The sequence below is a fragment of the Carassius gibelio genome, chromosome B12 (genome assembly GCF_023724105.1).
Source record: "Carassius gibelio isolate Cgi1373 ecotype wild population from Czech Republic chromosome B12, carGib1.2-hapl.c, whole genome shotgun sequence".
NCBI lineage: Eukaryota > Metazoa > Chordata > Actinopteri > Cypriniformes > Cyprinidae > Carassius > Carassius gibelio.
This window is the reverse complement of record NC_068407.1, coordinates 2,679,761-2,696,546: the sequence shown is the minus strand read 5'-3', so window position 1 is coordinate 2,696,546 and position 16,786 is coordinate 2,679,761. Positions and strand designations below refer to the sequence as shown.

Genomic DNA, 16,786 nt, shown 5'->3' with positions numbered 1-16,786 from the left:
TCACAAATGCTTTAAAAATGCATCTGCTTTCTGCGCTCGTGGAAATGGCACATACATATTCAACCTGACAATCTGTCAACCCCTCTGGATTTCAGCAATGCCCAGCCCAGAGCTGAAGCCAAATGTAATTAACCTTTATGAACAAGCGGAGTCTGTTGAGCAGAATTTGGACAGACGCTAGAAAATTAAAGGTTAAATATGGCCCGGTTGATGAGAAAAAGCCTCAAGCCTCTTCCAGCATTTTCAGTGTTTAATCATTCAGACGAACTTTTGATTGAAGCTTTGATCAGTTTAATAAGTTTAGAGAGGAAAATGAAATGCTCTTTTGATTCCCAATGATGAAAGCAACATTTATGTCGATCTAGGGAATTATTTTGCTGATTGTCCTCCTGTAGGTTTGTTCATGCGGGTTTGAGATTTGGGAGTTTAATCCATAGCCTTATTGGCTTGTGGAAAATGGACAGCCAGACTGATTTGTAATGCATAATGTTTGTGTATTTTGCAGTGTGTCCTTGGCATCATCTCTAATAGCATTACTTTTCACAGTTTGTCACAGTTAATAAGAAAGAACATGATTTAATGCAATCCCAGCTGTAAAAAGAAAGAGATGGAGAGAGAAAAAAGCTTATTTCAGCTGAAACAGATCCAGTGTTTTTTTTTTTTTTTTTTGGGGGGGGGGTGTATGAATGTATGCATGTATGTATGTATACACACACACACAAACCAACTTTTTAGGGCTTACCATTCAGTTTAATCGGTAATTCTCTGTCTTTCTCTCTCAGTAGGTCTCTGTGCTTCATGCATATTAAATTCTCCTTCTATGTTCTCTCTGTGGCATACAGGAACACGGAGGAGCTGGGAAGGCTTGCTGGGACCCATCCTGCCCTCTCGGATCACCGCAGTAACATCACTCACTGCTCCTGGAGTGACCCTACTTACTGGAAACTGGAAAAAGCAAATAGTAACAGGTGTGATAGCATACATGAAATATAATACAATCTTAAGTGGCATTCTCACAATATAGTTTCAAAAATATTTCACCATATTACTGTTTTAACTGTGTTTTTGATCAAACAAATGCAGCCACTGTACAGTATGTGTATTTTTTAATAAAAAAAATACCTATGCAAAGAAATGAGATCAACTGGTTGAGAAGCAAGTTTTAAACATTATTATTCCTGTTAATTATTATAATGGACAGAGACTTTATCAAGTTATATTTGTTAAGAATAATGTAGTGTTATCAAATGATTAATCGCGATTAATCACCTCCAAAATAAAAGTTTTTGTTTACATAATATAATCTATGTATTTGTACTGTGCATATTTATTATGTATATATAAATACACACACATGCTTGTATATATTTCAGAAAAACATGTTATTTTTATATATTAAATATATTTATTTGCAATATAAATTGTTAATAAAAAATATAGACGTGAATACACGATTGATAAAAAAAAAAAACGATTAAAAGCACTAGAATAAAGATAAACTTCTTTTATTTTTTCAGCCCAGGCCATGTTTACTTAACGGAGTTATTATTGTGCCATGTTTGAAGTGAGGAATGTTTTTGAAATTGCATCAATTTTTAGTGATTTATTCGACAAGATTTTATTTTACAAAAATAAATAAATAACAACCCTGCAGGCACTTCTAAAGGAGGCTTTAATTAAAGGACATCTGCTATATAGCCTTTCACATTTATTACTGATAAAGGGATCATAGAGAAAAGGATGAAAACCATTTTTCACTTGCTTTTCCAGTCATCAATTCATTGCATTTTTAGATAGATCTGATAGATCTGAGTCTGCACACTTTAGCTAAACAGATATAACTTGTCCAGCAATGTTCAACAGTCACACTCCTTCCTTCCTTCCACATTATGGTGTAGTTCCATATTCCCTATTTGACACATATTTTGGACAGCAGCCTTGTGTTTATCACGGCATAAACAGCTTGTGATTCAACTAGTCGCCACACAGATTTTCCTCTCCATTGTCTTCCGTCTACATAAGACCTCAGAGTGGAAGCGTGCCATGGAAGTGTCTGCACTGACAGAAACAGATGAATGGTTTGTGTAGGCGTGGATGAGAGGTTTTCCATCAACGCTTCCAGCTCTGTGATGATGACTGATATAAATCAAACAGAAGCTTCATTCAGCCTTTATTGCAAAGCAGTTGCTTGTTGTTACACAAAGATGTGCTATGGGGCCAGAACAGTTTCATCTAAGTTTAATCAGGATGTGTCAGTGCTAGTTGTTTTATAAGTAATCTATTACTTGCTGTTCCCATCATGCCCCCTTTAACTGTATACATAATACTTCTGTTCAAAAATTTGAGCTTTTTTTTTTTTTGAAGAAGAAGAATCTGGATCAAGTTTGACACACTTTGGTATAGGCTTGCCTGAAATTTAAATTAACATGTAAAAGCTTGAAGTGTGGAGGTTATACTTAGCCTGAAAATGCCAGACAGGCCAATAAAAACTCAGATCTTGGATTACTTCAGACCCTATCAGAGCACTAAACCACAAAAGACCACAAGACCTTTAAAAGTTTCTTATGTTTTTTGTTTTTTTTATCATGATTCATAATGTTGGTAGATATTTTAGCAAAGTTGCTAGCATGGCATGTTTTATTATGCTGTTTACATATATACACATTGTTTATCATATTTTAGCAAGTTGTTTTAGCACATTGTTGGCATGTTTTCACAAATTGTTCACATTGTTAACATGATCAAACACATTGCTAGCATATTTCAAACACAAGTTAGCATGTTTTAATAAGTTGATAGCACAGCATGTTTTATCATCTTAGCATATTTTTCATGATTGTAGCATATGTTATCAATTTGCAAGCATTTTGTAACACATTGTTTGCGTGTTTTAGTAAATTGTTCACATTGGGGGGGTGAAATGCTCGTTTTCACTAAATATCCTGCTAATCTTGAGTATCTATAGAAGTAGTACTGCATCCTTCATGCCTTCAAAAAGTCTTTAGTTTTATTATATTTATAAGAGAAAGATAGTCTGTACCATTTTTTCCCGGAAAAAACACGACCGGCTGGAGGCGTGACGTGTGGGCGGAGCTAAAGAATCACGAGCGCGAGTAAGCTTTTGAGTTGAGAGCGTCTGGAAACTGTGACATTACCGTGAGGAAAAAACATCATCCAAAACAAACCATGGCTAATAGTCAGATTCAGCCGTATATTTATGATCCAGAATCAGATCCAGAGGCTGAAATTTAACAAGAGCAGCAGCAGCAACGACTACAGCAGGACGTCTCTATGTGGTATGTTTTGAAACTGTATATATTTGCTTAGCGGTTTTGGAAAATGACTAAATTCCACTTAATGTCATCTTTTTTTTTTTTTTTTTTTTAAGGTGTACATGTGGAAAGTGCAGTTTGATGACAACATCGCATGTTGTTTACTTGATGTGCTTATGCGCCGATAGCTAAGTTAACAACACAGAGATATTTGAAGCAGTTTTACTCACCGCCTGCGGTTCCAACACACAATCGTGACCCTTTTTCGTTGGGACTGCATTATCCTTAAGAAATAAACGATGTGCAAATCCTGCGTCAAACTGGGCCTTGTTTGTAAAACAAGCATCTTCGAAATGCAGGGAACAAACACAAACACTTGCACAACTCCGTTGATGCTCTGTAAAAATAAACTCCATCCACTGGTCCCTTAATGCTGTTTTTTTTTTTGGTAATCTGTGCAGGTTGTCTTGCCCTAGCGCGCGCTCTTCCGGCAGAAGTGCCCTTAGGACCCATATAAGGAAATTCTGCTCCATCTAACATCACACAGACCCATACCCAAAACATGTGACAAACCGGAAGGAGTATTTTTGGAACAAAAATACTCCTTCAAATGTACAACTTAATTTTTGAAACTTTGTCCATGTTTAGCAGGGGAATCTAACTCTTTAACAGTGTAAAAAAAACTCAGTATGCATGAAATAGCATTTCACCCCCCCTTTAAGAAACAAGTCTATATGACTGATGCACTAAATCCAAGTCCTCTGAAGTCATTTGTCTACTTTGTATGAGGAAAAGACTGAAATGTATAAGTTGACCATTTGTATTTCCTGTCAGAATTAATTGTTTGCATGCCTTGTGTTTAATTTTACAGTATATGTAGAATCAAGGCAACCTTCAGCAAACGTCATTCTCACCTCTGAGCAAGAGCTTTTCTTCATGATGCTTCTTTGTTGTTTTTAAAGCTGCTGAATTCAGTGTGCAGCCTGTTTGAGTTTAATTTCATGCAGGACAAAAGATCAAGCAGCGCATTTGATTTCCACTCCACCTTATGCTTGCCACATCTAATTTCATACCTTTCCGTGGCGATAAAGTGAAAATATTTTGGACTAGACTGAGTTTGAGTGTGTTCAAACTATTTAAAGTGACTAACGGCGTAGTACATAAAGGTTTCTACCATTACTGACAGCCTCAGTGTGTTCTTTTCTTATTGATTCCCCTTCCAGCTGTTAGGTGGTTGTTATTAGAAGGTTTTACTCTTATCAATTGATGTTCAGAATATGTTGAAATGTATTTTGATAACTTTTTGATGTTGCTTGTAATGTTTTTATTTTTTATATTACATATAATACATTATTGATCTTCTGAATATTCTGTCAATATTCATAAAGAGCAAATGGCATTTCATTGTTTGTACTCAATGTAATACGCTGTGTATCTGTGTGTGAAAAAGAAAATTATGTACTGTAGAAACAATTTTCATTCAGAAATTGCTAGTAAATAAGTAGCACATTGAATTAAACTAAATGTTGGAAGTAAGTTTGGACTTAGTAAGATATTCAGTATTTTAAAAGAAGTGTATTCTGCTCTAACATTGTTAAGTCTTATTACATGTTATTATAACTGTTTTAATATATTTAAAAAAAAGTCATTTATTTCTTTGATCAAAGCTGAATTTTCCTCATCAATACTCCAGTCTCCAGTGTCACATGACTCTTATGAAATAATTGTAATATGCTGATACTTTTAACTGTTACATTTAAGTTGTTTATACAGTATGTCTGATCTAAAATATTATTTCAACTGAAAATAACTGCTTTCTATTTTATATTTTAAAACATAATTTATTGTTGCTTTCAAAGCTAAATTTTCAGCATCATTATAATGCAGAAAGATTTTCTTTTCAAGATTTTTTAATGAATAGAAAGTTAAATAAATATACACACATACGTATGTGTGTGTAGCTCTCAGTATAAACTGATTTGCAGTCTTTTCATTAATTTCATTGATTAATTTGATGCCACTGACATTTGATTTGTAGATGAAGTGAATATGGGAGTTTAATGAGGTGCTGATTTCTTGAAGAAACAATGTGGATTTTGGCGTTGGGGGATACTGAGCTTTTATCTCTGTCCTCAGATAAGATTTTGGAATTGAAGAAGCCATCCTGCACAGATGCCTTAGTGCTCCGCCGAAATCCAAACCCAGAGGCTAAAGCTGAGGTTTGCATTCCTCATCATTCTCTCATCAGTCCTGATATCGTTCTCTCATTAGCTGTATTTGATTCTTAAAACCATTTTAGAGGAAACATTGACATAATTGCCATTGCCATACTGTTAATTCGCTGCTAGACCTTGGTCTTTGTGAAAATTGTTCTGGATTGTCTTAGAGGCAGAAAGAATATCGAACTGATTTATAGAAAAGGTCAGACTGTGGGCACGATCAGATTTGGAGTCCAATTAAGAATGAGTTAATAATCTCTTTTGTTGAAGAGCGCTGTACCACAGTGTCCCCATAGGTGACGGCTTTTAAAATCTTCTCAGCCAGATTAATTAGCCAAATTCCCCTAGAACGGTAATTCATTTGACCGTTAAAAGTGTGCAAGCCTGCTGGCCGACCTTATGCAGAGAATCAGTAATCTGCATCATTCGGTCGTGCAGGCAATGGATAATTTGTTGTTTTCTGAGTCTGTGTTCAAGGCTGAACACATCTACACTATTTATCAGATTGATGATCAACACTATATTTGATAATTAGCCTTGTGACCTGTGTTTGGGGTGAGATAATTGAGGTTCACTTTGCCTGCATAATAACAGAGTAGAAAACAACATATGTGCTGTTTTAAAGCCTCGCAGTCTGCTGCCGAACATAACTAACTGATTCAATTTCTGATGTGATTTGGAATGATCTGTATATACAGTATTTCTATAATAAAAAATAAGATACTCAAAAAAAAAAAGTATGAAAATACATACATCATATAAGTATTGACTAAAAGAATACATTTTTACTTAGAACTATTTTGACTGATACTTTTCAATTCTGATTCATTATTTAATCTTAAATTTTATGATTGCCCATGTACTGTTTTTCTTCATTAAACTGTTCTATTATCAGTGTTACTTTAGCATTATTTATAAAGTATTTTATGAACACTTTGTTTTTTAGATTGTTAGTTATTATTTTTAAGTTTAGGTATTTTTTTATACAGTATATGAATAGGTTATTTGCAAAAACAGATTACTTTTTATGTTAGTTAGCTGTATTTTTACTATTTTTTTTTCCACTTAATTAAAAATAAAAAAAAAACAACAACAACTGCAATTGGAATTTAATTAATTGGAATGCACAATGCAAAAAATTATTTTTGAGAATTTTTAAAAACATAGTTATCTGTTTTTGCAAATTAACTCTTTATATTTCTATTTAAGATTTCAATTTTAGTAATTTAATATCTTTCTCTCTCTCTATAAATTTAAATGTCAAGCTAATATTATTTTTGTGTGTGCAGGATGGGCCTTTTAAAGTCAGTATGGATGAGGACAGCTCGCTCAAAGACAAGCGGCCAGTTGCATCTACACCTATACCTGGATCACCATGGTAATGACCTGTTTTGTCCACATAAATATGATTGTATGGCTCGCCATCAATTTGATGCATCTTTATTGCTAATAAATGACTGTATGCATGCAAGATAATGACCAATCGATCGTGATCTCACAGTCATCTCTGTGTCAACCTACACTTTGAAATGCCACTGTTGTAAGTGTGCTGTTTTCTCCTCTGTTTTGGAATGCTTTAATAGCCAATTTGTTTTTCTATAGTGACAAAGATGTTTGTTTTATCTCCTCTCATTCTGTCATAAATGTCAGCAGCTTTAGCACCATTTAAATGATGCATGCCGCTTTATAAGTGTTTGATGACAGTAAAACATGCTTGAATAAAATACAGCAGTGCACATGGCAAACGTCCAGTGCTAAACAGATGCACTGACACCCAATCGAAAACCTGCATTAGGACGACGTGTTATGCAAGTCTTCCATTTTTCTCTGCCAAAGCAGTGTGGGCTTTCCTTCACTGCAAACAAATACTCACACACACATTTTCTAAGCCCAGGAGGTGTCATGGCTTATCGCGTTCAGCTTTTGTTGACTCACACAAACTGGCTTCACTGTTAAATGCATTTAACATGTGGCTGATGACACCAGAACTGGAGCTGTTGTGTGATCATCCAGATATTGATGTTGGTTAGATTCCTGTGTTAAAAACCCATTTTAGAATGTAACCCAAAGGAAGGCTCATATGGGATCTCTTTAGTGTCTCAAATGTGTCAAAAGTGAGATTGAATGGAGGACAAACTGAGAGTATTGCTTTATTGCTTACTGTTGTCAACTTGTTGGATATTTCTTTTATTTATAGTTCAAGAAGATACCTCAATAATGTCTCAAATTATATCAGGACAGATAATTTGTGAATGTGTGTTTTTTTTTTCTGGTTCATCTGATTCATTTGAGCAAAGTTAATGTATAGATGTATATTTTATTTAGTTAGCTAATTCTGTAAATTGCATGGGAAACCTTGGAATATTAGTTATATCAGTTCATAAGAGTTGTTTGGGATTACACATACATGTGCTGTATGTTTTGATCCTGATTTGTTCTGCACAGGCTGTACAATACATATTTATTCCCTAAAAATTACCAGCTGTTCTGAATGTTTTCAGTTCATTAAAAAAATGTAAGGTGATAGGAGCCATTTGCTTGTGGATTGGACTATGATAGTGTTTTGCATTTGTCAAGGCATCTGACGTAAGAATAGCTTATAGTTGCTCTGCATAGTAAGCTGTGATGAAACAAAGGCATAAAAAAGTATTGTATTTTAGCATGAAACAAAATGCACTACTTTGCATCTTCTGAGCCATAAAAGAACAACCCCAAGCAATAAAATGGTTCTTAGAGCTCTTGCTTCAAGAGTTAATTTTATAGTTATTGTTTTATATGGAGGTTGCATAGAAATGTTTTAAATCCCTGCAATATTAATGGAAAGACAAACGAAGCATGTGTCTAGTGCTAACCATATGTTTGCACTATGAATAACTGCAAATGAGCAGAGCGGGTGCTGCGCTTCAAAGATTTTTTTTTATATCACTGGGTCAGTTTTATGGTATAGGAAGGCACTGCCGATCTCCTTGATGCGATGGGGTTCCAAAATGAAATGTCAGGAATGGTTTGTCATGGTTGGCATGAGGTTGTATCAAATTACCTCACAGACTACTGCAGAATCCATGAATACTTTATCCGACATGCCCTGAATGAAGCCTGAAATGGGTCTTAAACATGCGGAACATCTGAGAAATTGGTTGCTTTTGGATTTGTGACATAAAACTTAAATGTTTAATAGGCTTGTAGATACTTGATGCTGGACATATTGTGGATTTATCCATTTGACAATCTTCTGAACCTGATGAAGACTGGCGTTTGTGACCCAGAATCCTCTCTCTGGGTCACTTTGGTGCTGCTTGGACTGTTTTTCGTCATCGGGATTTCTTAGTCACGTAGTGAGAATACCACAAACAGCCTGTTGGATTGTTTCTGTGTGTGTATATGAATGTATCAATGCATCTCTCCTTCTCTTCTGTAGGTGTGTAGTGTGGACAGGTGACGACAGGGTGTTTTTCTTCAATCCCACCATGCATTTGTCAGTATGGGAGAAACCAATTGATCTAAAAGACCGTGGAGACCTCAATCGAATCATTGAGGACCCGCCACATAAACGCAAGAAAGACTCTTTAGGTAAGATTTTGGCTGGAAAAAATAGATTATTCAGGCATATTTAACACAATCTTTAAGCATACCATATGATTCAGGACAATTTTAGATGCCATTTAGGATGAATAGTCTACAAATTGGTATGCAGGCAATGTGTTTTCTGACCCATTTAATGGCAAATTTATTTATAAATGAAATCCAGATGGCACAGAGTGAAACAATTTATGTAACATCAAAAGTTTAGCGAGTATGAATTATAATTGAAACATCATCATATTTAGACAAAAACTGTGATGCAAGATTCAGTAAATGTGTTAACTGTGTAAAAAAAAAAAAAAAAATGTGATGCCATAAAACATATTTTATCTAATTTCTATCTAAACATATCAACCTGTGATTTCACTGCATATTCTAAGAACCTGACATAAGATAAGATTAATTAATTCATTCATTGAAAAAAAGTCTCCTATGCTCACAAAGGCTGCATTTATCTGACTGAAAATACAGTAAAAACATTAATGATGTGAAATGTTTTTACAATTCAAATAAATGCTTGGTAGCACTTTATTTTACAGTTCTATTCCTCGTGTACATACTATGTACTTATTATAGTAATAACAATAACTATTTAATAACTAGGTACTAACCCTGAACCTACCCCTAAACCTAACACTACCCCATGTAGTTACCTTGTGTTACCAGAACTTTCTTAGATAAATACACTGTAAGTACACTATAAGTACATGTTAGTACACGTACTGTAAAATAAAGTGCAACCAAATGCTTTATTTGTAAAAAAAAAACTGCTTAAGCAAATATAAACCGGAATAAATGAGTAATTTGTTACTGTAATGGCAAAACTCAATTTTCAGCAGTCTTTAGTATCACATGATCTTTCAGAAATAATTATAATATGTTGCTTTGCTGCTCAAGAAACATTTATTGTTTATTAGTAATGTTGAAAACAGTTGTGCGGCTTAACAATTTTGTGGAAATCATTATTTTCAGGATTATTTGATAAATAGAGAACAGTATTTTCTTGTGAATAGAAATATTTTGTAACATTATAAATGTCTTTACTGTCACTTTTGATAATTTCTTAAAAAAAAAAAAAAAAAAAACTTCTGACCCCACACTTTTGAACAGTAGCATAATACTAATGAGATCAGGTTGGCAAGCCCTACTGTAGCCTCAAGGTAAAACTCATTTATGTTCAGATTAAGTTGCTGAATCAGTGAAGTGTAACTCATGACTTTATGATATGAAATACAGGAGCAGAGTCTGTATAAAGGCATGAAGTTGACAGAAAGTTTAATCCTCACAGTGTGATGACGCTCAAGCAAAAGTTTTAGTACACCCTCTGACTGCAGAACTGGTGTTCTCGTGGATTAACTAAAAGCAGTAATCCAATGAATTGGCTCTGCAAATATTGAATTAGTCTGGATCTTGTCTGGAAGTTATTACACGATTGGCTTGATTTCCCAGTAGGTTTTTTATCTTTATTGATTTAGCTTTATTGCCATTTCGTGGAGATTATCTATTGATGACCTTAATCTATCCAGCGTCTATAATTTAAATATGTCCGTTCGTGTGAATGTGTTCTTATTGCACTTCTCGGATTAACAACCTGGCTGGGTATATCAATACAGATCAGCTTTGAGTTGTGTGCATAAAATAATTTACAAGCTTCTCGCATACTTTTACTAATTTATCTCTCATTTCTTTTGATATTCTGTTTACAATGTTAAATCCAAGTACAATGTATCACATGTAGTGATCTACTGCCTGATTTGTTCCATCAACAGACGATGGCTCAAATGCTGATGCTGATGATGAGGATGATGATGAAGAGGAACATAGTTTAAAGACTAAACGTTACAAGTAAGTAGGGTCGAGCCATGTAAAATATATGACAGCAGATCTGAGTCTGTTTTAACTGATGAGGAGGATCTTGAATCAGATGTGTTGTATGTCACTCACCTTAATAATCGCAGCTCAACAGGAAGTCTCCGGTTTTTGTTGGGCAACATCTGCACTCACAGCTTGATGTGAATTTCTCAATCTGTCTCTCTTGGAGATGATTTAAATTGAACAGTCAGATGTTTGAAGTACACCCAAATGTCTGCGTAGAGACAAGAAAACATTTTACATTTCAAGAAAATATTGAAGAGATTTTTTTTATGTTGTATATTTCATTTCCAGCTGTTTGGATTCGTTTTGGATTTTTTCCTTGAAGTTAATACTGGTTGGATGATATGTTTTTGTACTAAATACGTATTGAAAAAAAGTAATAAAAAATGTTGTTTTAAAATAAGTAAAAAATGTATACATAGTCATGATTTCAATTTGTCTTCCAAACTTCATAAGCAAAAACAACTCATAAACAAAGATCATAAGCCTTTAGATCAATAAGTTCTGAAGATCAAGAGAAACAAAGTGTGTCCAAACTGTGCAGTGTGTGATAAAAATTAATAATAGCAAAAGAGGCACAGTCAGAATTGCTGAAATTACATGAATATTTAATTTACATAATATTTACTGCAAAATATTTGAAGACATTTGCGTGAGTTATCCATTTACAAGTCTTTGGGAAACACTTCTGTTAATCAGCTAAGTGTGCTTTTCTTGATAGGTTGGGCAGAATCAATACACTGTAAAAATGATGTTTTAAAGTTATAAACATTATATGTATTACAAGAAAATACTTGCTACTTGCCATTTCTTTGCTTGTGAAATGAAAGCTGCAGTAAAAGTGATTTCTGATGTTATGCCCACGGTGGGGGCGTAGAAAACACTGAGAAATGCTGCTGAAAGTTTATCGAACCGTGCACCAAATCACACTTGTAGCCAATCAGCTGTAAAGGGCGTGTACACTTATGATCGGGAAATTACATGCGTTGTGAACCATGTTCATTCATTTGGGGGTGAGCTATATATCCTATCCTTTTGGGTAGGGGTGCATTTGTTTTGGTGATTTCAAATATCAACAGTGTCTCAGAAATCACTTAATGCACCTTTAACTGCAAAATTGTTTCTGCACCAAATTTTTACATTGCATTTGAGAAAAATATGAACAGAATTACACATCAAAGCTGTTGTATTTCCATTCCTTTGAAGACTGGACCATCCTGTTGAGTGTGAAGGAAAAAATGGATCATCTCTTCGGATGGTTCTGCCGCTGGAGCACCGGATCAGCCACTTCAGAGACATGCTTCTGGAAAGAGGGGTGAGAAAACCAGTGATGATAATGAAACTTCAGCCTTAAAGAAATAAATGAGATAAACATTAATCAGGTTATTCACCGAAAAGTTACAATTCTGCCATTATTTGACCCACCAAAAATCTTACAGACTTTGTATATTTGCACACACTGTGAATCTTAAAACGAAAAGGCATAATTATTCTGGATGAGCATTATTCAACCTGTGTGTAATAAACAGGTGTCCGCGTTCTCCACCTGGGAGAAAGAACTGCATAAAATTGTATTTGATCCGCGGTACCTGCTGCTAAGTCCAGAGGAACGAAAACAGGTATGACACAAAGGTTTCACATCAACCTCAAACAGTAATAAAACTTCAAACTTCATTAACTCTACATTTCCACAGACCTACTGTGGTTTTGAAAGTAGTAGGTGGTGGTGAGAACAAATGTCTTCCATCAAGGTAACTGTATACTGCTTATCACATCATTGAGGATTCATACATCAAAAATGAATTAATATTAAACTAATTCATTTTTATTTTTTATATTTTTGAAATAAATATTGCAATAAAAATAAATAATCTTAAATCCATTTATTTGTAAATGTTATAAAATAATTGACATTTATTTTATGTATTTATTTATTTATTTTCCATCAGATTTATGATCAGTTTGTCAAAGCAAGAATGGAAGAGGAGCACAAAGAGAAAAAGTGCAAACTCCAGCAAGCGAAAGAAGAGTACAGAAAACTGCTAGAAGAATCAAAAGTCACATCCAGGTGAGCTTATGAAATTAGTGTGACTGCTTTAGCTGATGCATTAATAAAATCCTTCTCTAGAGCGGATTATTTATTCAGCAAAGGTGTTAATAACTGATGGTCTTTGCCGTTCGGGTCCTCATTTCCTTTGATTCTGTGTATTTGATGATAACCTTGTTTCTTGTTAAAGGTCTCACACAGAAGTAAATTCAAACACACCACAGGAATTGACACTAAGTATCACGTTTCCTCTTTGCAGGAGAACTTATTTAATTAATTTCTGTTCTTTACATGATTAATTTATTGTGAAATTGTAACTAAGAGACATGAATTGGTGCACTGTTATTAACACATTCACAAATCCTGTCCTTGAAGCAAAACAACATATTTTTAAGAAGTGATCATCTTAAATCACTGAATACTGAGTAGATGGAAATATGATATAGATGCATATGTTTGCATTAAAGTAAAACGCCATCGATTTTTCCATATTTCACTAAGTTCTTCCCTCAACCAACTCAGTGCATGCACTTAATCGCTGTAGTGTAGCACCACTATGCTAGCGTGGATAGCTTAGCACCATTCAATCCTTAGGATCTAAACAGGGATCAATTTAGAAGCCACCAAACTCCTATTTAATTAAAGACGGTTACATGTGTAGATTCACAAGTAAGTATGGTGGCACAAAATAAAACGTGGTGATTTTCTAAGTGGATAAAAAAGAAGAAAGAACACTTCGCAGCTCTTCGACCTCGACCTCTTCGACCTTCAACCTCGCAGTGGTATCACTTCAAACTCTCCCAAACTGCTACCAATAGTGCAGGAGTGCAGTGAGAGGGAGAGGGGAGGTGGAATTTTCAGGAGTGATGATGATATTACTAGTCTTGCTATTTCTTTGCTTGTGAATATATCCCCTTATATCCGGGTCATGGCACCAATGTAACCCACCCGCTCGCTCTAAGTGTGTTTTCCAAAAGCACCGTTAGATAACTATGATTGGAAGGTCCATTGAACTCTGTGGATAACGATGGAACTTGTGGCTATAGTTGCTTTTGGAAAATGCACCCCTTAGCAGAACTTGAACCAGTTTCCAGCATGTGAGCAAGGCGCACTGACAAGGATGCTAAAGACAGTATCCTCTATTGTCAGTCACTAGTGCAACTCTTGAGATCAGGGGAATAAGGTTCACCTGCATATCTCTTACAAACTGTCCTCATTTACATCAGCATGCTCTTATTGCAAGTTCTCACAAGGAAACAAAACTTGAGTGGGATTTTTCTAGTAAGGTTTTTGAAAACCCCTAATGCTAATATTAAACTTGCGTAACTCTTAACCCTTATAAACAGCCAGAACACCATATCTATGTATTTAAAACACCCTAGATAAATCATAGCAGTATCCTTGCAACCAGTTTGCAACCCCCCAAAAAAATATTTCAGTTAAGATTTCAGTAGATAACAAATGCATCAAAATTAGGGATGTTTCTTTGTGAAATTGTGCTCTGCTGCTTTATTGTGCTTTGCTGCTTTATTGCTCTGGGCAGGTTTCAAAGTCTAGCAATAAAAAAAAAAAATAATAATAATAATAATCAGACCTCTTACAGCTGAACAATAGTGGACCATTACACTGATGATGTAAAACATCTGATGACTGTCAAGGATCTCATTCTGATTTTCTCTTTTGAGTAGGTCGACGTTCAAAGAATTTTCAGAAAAGTGTGGAAAAGATCCGCGATTCAAACAGGTTCTGAAGAGGAAAGACCAGGAGCTGTTTTTCACCCAGTTCATCAATGTGTTAAAGAAGCGGGACAAGGAGAACAGAATTCGTCTGAGGAAGATGAGATGAGTGTTTGCAGACAGGGCTGTGAACTCTTTACAGTACTGTGAACTGAGTTCCTGTGACTGTTTATCACAGTGTATACCGAGATACCATCTGCCCATGTTTCTTACCAAACCTCAGGGCAGTTTGCTTTTCAATGACTTGACTTTCCAACAAACCGAACAAAGGCAGAACCAGCTGAGTATAAGCAGCAGTTTGGAAATGAACTCTGTATATCTGAATGTGTTTCATATTGAAGCTCTTAATCTCCGGAGTATTACAAGGTTCTGCAATCACAACTCTGAACACGAATACAGAGTTTGACTCACTGGAAGTATCTAAAGCCATTGACCTGTGCACACAGGTGGAAAATGATTTTTATATTAATTGTACATAAGTGTTGACTTGCCTGGCGCTGTGCTAAAAGTGACCGTTGAAGTGAAATCATTTTGTCAGAGTGTGACACAGATTCTCCACAGCATCGGTGAGAATCAGTAAGTGGTGTTGTGTATCCATAGAATTTTTCAAATGCTCTTTAACGGTTTGTTGTAATAACATTTGTCATGATATCGTAAAAATTAAAGTGATACTTTTTACTGAAAATTCATGTACAGTTATATGAAATGTTGTAATACTTCACCCAAAATGAACATTTGCTGAAAATGTACTAACCCTGAGGCCATCCAAGTTTCTTCAACCAAACATCCAAACTATAGGGTCATCTGTAGTGAATGGGTGCCGTCAGAATGAGAGTTCAAACAGCTGATAAAAAAACATCACATAATGCTCATTTTCTCCTAATCTGTTTTGATGAAACTCATCTACATCTTGGATGGCCTGATGGAGAATACATTTTCAGCATATTTTAATTTTTGGGTGAACTATGTCTTTAAAACAGAGCAAGTGGATTCGGTTTACAGAAAATTAGAAATTTTATGGAAAGGACTGTTTAGACTTGTTTGGATACATTCAATTCATGTAGCTATTTATAAGTATGAATAAATACATTCTTTTATTTTGTATTTGTATGGTTGAAATGCAATTTTACTTTTTTTTTTTCTGTCAGCTTTTATACACACCACAAATCGAGCTCAAAACAGGGTTCAACAATATACAGATTTCCCCAAAAGGTTCCAGTTATTTCACTGCACTGATCTTAAATAGAAAACCATTACAAATGATTTTACCCGCGAAAGATGTGACCTTTTATCTATTAGTTTTTTATCTTCTAAATACTAAATTCAAGTTAGAATTCTAAATTCAAGATCAACTGTGAGATATAAAAAAGGTCAAAACTGCAATGTATAAACTTAACAGTTCTGAGGGGGGAAAAAGTAAAGATTGCAAGGTGTTAACTTGTAATTGCAAGAAAGAAATAGGAACTGTGAGATAAGAGGTCATATATATATATATATATATATATATATATATATATTTCATGGCAGGTGGGAAAACAAAACAAAAGAAGCTGATGTAAACTGCAGAAAATGTAAACTGGGACCTGCAAGAAAAAAAAAAAAAAAAAAAAAAAGAGATAATATTTCTCAGTTTACATCTCGCAATTCTTAGACTATAGCTTGCATTTCTGAATAAAGTCCAAATTTTAAGATAAAAACATGATAGTAATTCAATTAATTATTATAATTGTATTTATGTATGTGTTTTATTCAGTGAAGGAAATGGGCTTCTATTGCATACAATTGCAAGTTTCAATATTTAGAAGATGCATTTGAAGAACACTGCAAATCTTTCTCAGTTTCAACAAATCACTTATTTTAGCAAGAGAGATAACAATAATGTTCAAAACATCCAAGATACTTCAAATGTGAAGTGGTTTCAGCACAGAAACTCTCTCTGAACCCAGGCCTTCATCCTTGTTGTTGATCCTTGTTTTTGTTACCATGTAACAAGTACATATGTTATCATATTATATTTATTACAGTTACATTTTATTTAATTTGTATATTATTTTT

General features: G+C 34.6%; 1 protein-coding gene across 1 annotated transcript in view; it reads left to right on the top strand.

Moving 5' to 3' along the window:
* The window catches only part of tcerg1l (transcription elongation regulator 1 like), an 83,565-nt gene extending 67,730 nt beyond the window's left edge, over nt 1-15,835 (top strand). Inside the window, exons 6-14 of the mRNA XM_052571499.1 lie at nt 843-968; nt 5,409-5,491; nt 6,781-6,869; nt 8,910-9,061; nt 10,843-10,918; nt 12,155-12,263; nt 12,478-12,567; nt 12,898-13,016; nt 14,684-15,835. Coding sequence (XP_052427459.1) covers nt 843-968; nt 5,409-5,491; nt 6,781-6,869; nt 8,910-9,061; nt 10,843-10,918; nt 12,155-12,263; nt 12,478-12,567; nt 12,898-13,016; nt 14,684-14,840 — 1,001 coding nt within the window. The 3' untranslated portion in view covers nt 14,841-15,835. The remainder of the gene's footprint in view (nt 1-842; nt 969-5,408; nt 5,492-6,780; nt 6,870-8,909; nt 9,062-10,842; nt 10,919-12,154; nt 12,264-12,477; nt 12,568-12,897; nt 13,017-14,683) is intronic.
* Nucleotides 15,836-16,786: the final 951 nt, after the last annotated feature.